Source organism: Malurus melanocephalus, unplaced genomic scaffold (genome assembly GCF_030028575.1).
Source record: "Malurus melanocephalus ecotype Western Australia unplaced genomic scaffold, MMel_1.1 scaffold_201, whole genome shotgun sequence".
Classification (NCBI taxonomy): domain Eukaryota; kingdom Metazoa; phylum Chordata; class Aves; order Passeriformes; family Maluridae; genus Malurus; species Malurus melanocephalus.
The window spans coordinates 498,566-500,356 of record NW_026623433.1 but is presented as its reverse complement, the minus strand read 5'-3'; the positions used below and the strand labels follow the sequence as shown (position 1 = coordinate 500,356).

General features: G+C 46.7%; 1 protein-coding gene across 7 annotated transcripts in view; it reads right to left on the bottom strand.

Moving 5' to 3' along the window:
• Window positions 1-1,791, bottom strand: part of ARHGAP32 (Rho GTPase activating protein 32) — a 234,830-nt gene that overhangs the window by 94,856 nt on the left and 138,183 nt on the right. For all 7 annotated transcript variants that reach the window (XM_057373534.1, XM_057373532.1, XM_057373533.1 and 4 more), the window contains one exon: window positions 740-826. In XM_057373534.1, coding sequence (XP_057229517.1) covers window positions 740-826 — 87 coding nt within the window. The remainder of the gene's footprint in view (window positions 1-739; window positions 827-1,791) is intronic.

The window sequence follows — 1,791 nt, the reverse complement described above, 5'->3', positions numbered from 1 at the left end:
ATGCAGGATGCTCTGCTCCTCAGCTCTCAACAACACCCCACTCAGAGCACAGAGCTGAGGCAGCAGAGCAGGGACACTGCAAACTCACCACCTGTCTGTGTGTACTCATTGCTAACACAGATGCTCAGGGGGTGCAGAGGCAAATCATGGTAAGAGCTGCTCTCCCATAGCCAGGGAAACAACAAACACAGACCCTGACTCTGCACTGCACCTGCCAGGGCCCTGTAGCTCCCACAAAGGGTGGCTCACTGAGCAAACACACCCATTATGTAGCATTTCACAGAGTCACACAGGTTAGCAGATGGGGAATTTGTAGGACAGAGCAGTAGATTCTTCTGCCCGAAACATCCCGAGATGAGAATTCCACACCAGGTGTCTGGGAGGAGGTCAAGACTCCTGTCAGCACACTGTGGTAACAAACCACTGCCTGGGATTCCTCCTGTTGGGGTCACTSGTGTGTCCAGTATTCCGTGTTCCCCACAAAGTGACCTCAGCCTGGGCACACCCACTCCTGTCTCTAGGCTCATCCCTGGGCATCAGTGAGGATTATTTGCTTCACACTCTCCCTTTCCTCCCCTCAATGCTTCTCCTCTCCTAAAACCTGCTGGTGGCAGCATCACAGAGAGCACCCCTGAGGGACTGAAGCAGGGACAAGGTGGAAAACCCCAGACACATCGCAGGAAGTGTCACATCCCAATATTCCAGGGCTGTGTTGGAAAGAGAAAAACAGAGCATTTACCTGACAGGAGATCTGAACCAGGTACACCAGCTCCTTGGATTCACAGCCATTCCTTGTCACTTCATTCTGTTCCTCCGGGAGTGAAAGCTGCAGCGAGGGAGTGAGAGAGAGAGGGAGAGGAGAGAGAAGAACAGGTCAGTGAGGGGGATGAACCAGGCATGGACAGTGTGTGGAGCACAGCATCCACAGCAGCCTGTCTGAGACTGACTGAGTCTCAGGGATCTGGGAACCAGCGAAGGGCTTGTCTGGCTGAAGCTGCCACAGGTGAGACACTCAGCACACACAGAGCCTGGAATGGCACTCACCTGACAGGTTAAAAATAAAAATACAGCTGCAAAATAAAACAATTATGGGGTGGCAAAATGTTTGAGGGATTAAACMTCCAGCTTCSAAGTCTGCAAAATTAATTGTTCACKGAAAATGTCTCTATAAATATTCATGGATAGTGAATATAGAACAGTGCTTCTCCCTACCCCCTTCCCACATTTGATTCATTTTTTTATTTTATACATTCAGGCAGACATTAGACAATAAAATGTATTCCCTAATTTCAGTGTTGTCAAGCAATTCACCCCAGCAGAGGTTTTTATGGCACCATTCATCACACCCAGAGTCATTAACTGCATCATCAGGATGTGTTTGTGTGACAGCAGTGAGCAGACATTTCACTGTCTCATTCCTGAACATGGACCAAACCCGGAGCATCGCACTCCTGGCCCTGTTATCCCACTGGTTGTGATATTCTGCACTGAAAATGGCTTATGTTTAATGATCTTCTCAGAGAACAAAAATTACAAACCGTCATAAGCAAATTAAGGCTGTTTGCAAAGCAAATAAACAAAGGAAATGTGTACATAAAAGTTAAAAGGCCGTTAAAAAAATCCTAATTAGCCAAGAGCAAAAAAAATCCTGAAACAAATGAAAGCAGAAATGAAAAAAAAAAAAAAATACTGAGGAGAATCCTAAGTTGCTGTATTTACTGAATGTAAGCAAGTGAAAACCACAAGTGGCTGGAGAGACACATCTCATGAAAGAGGGACATGGAAGGCAAA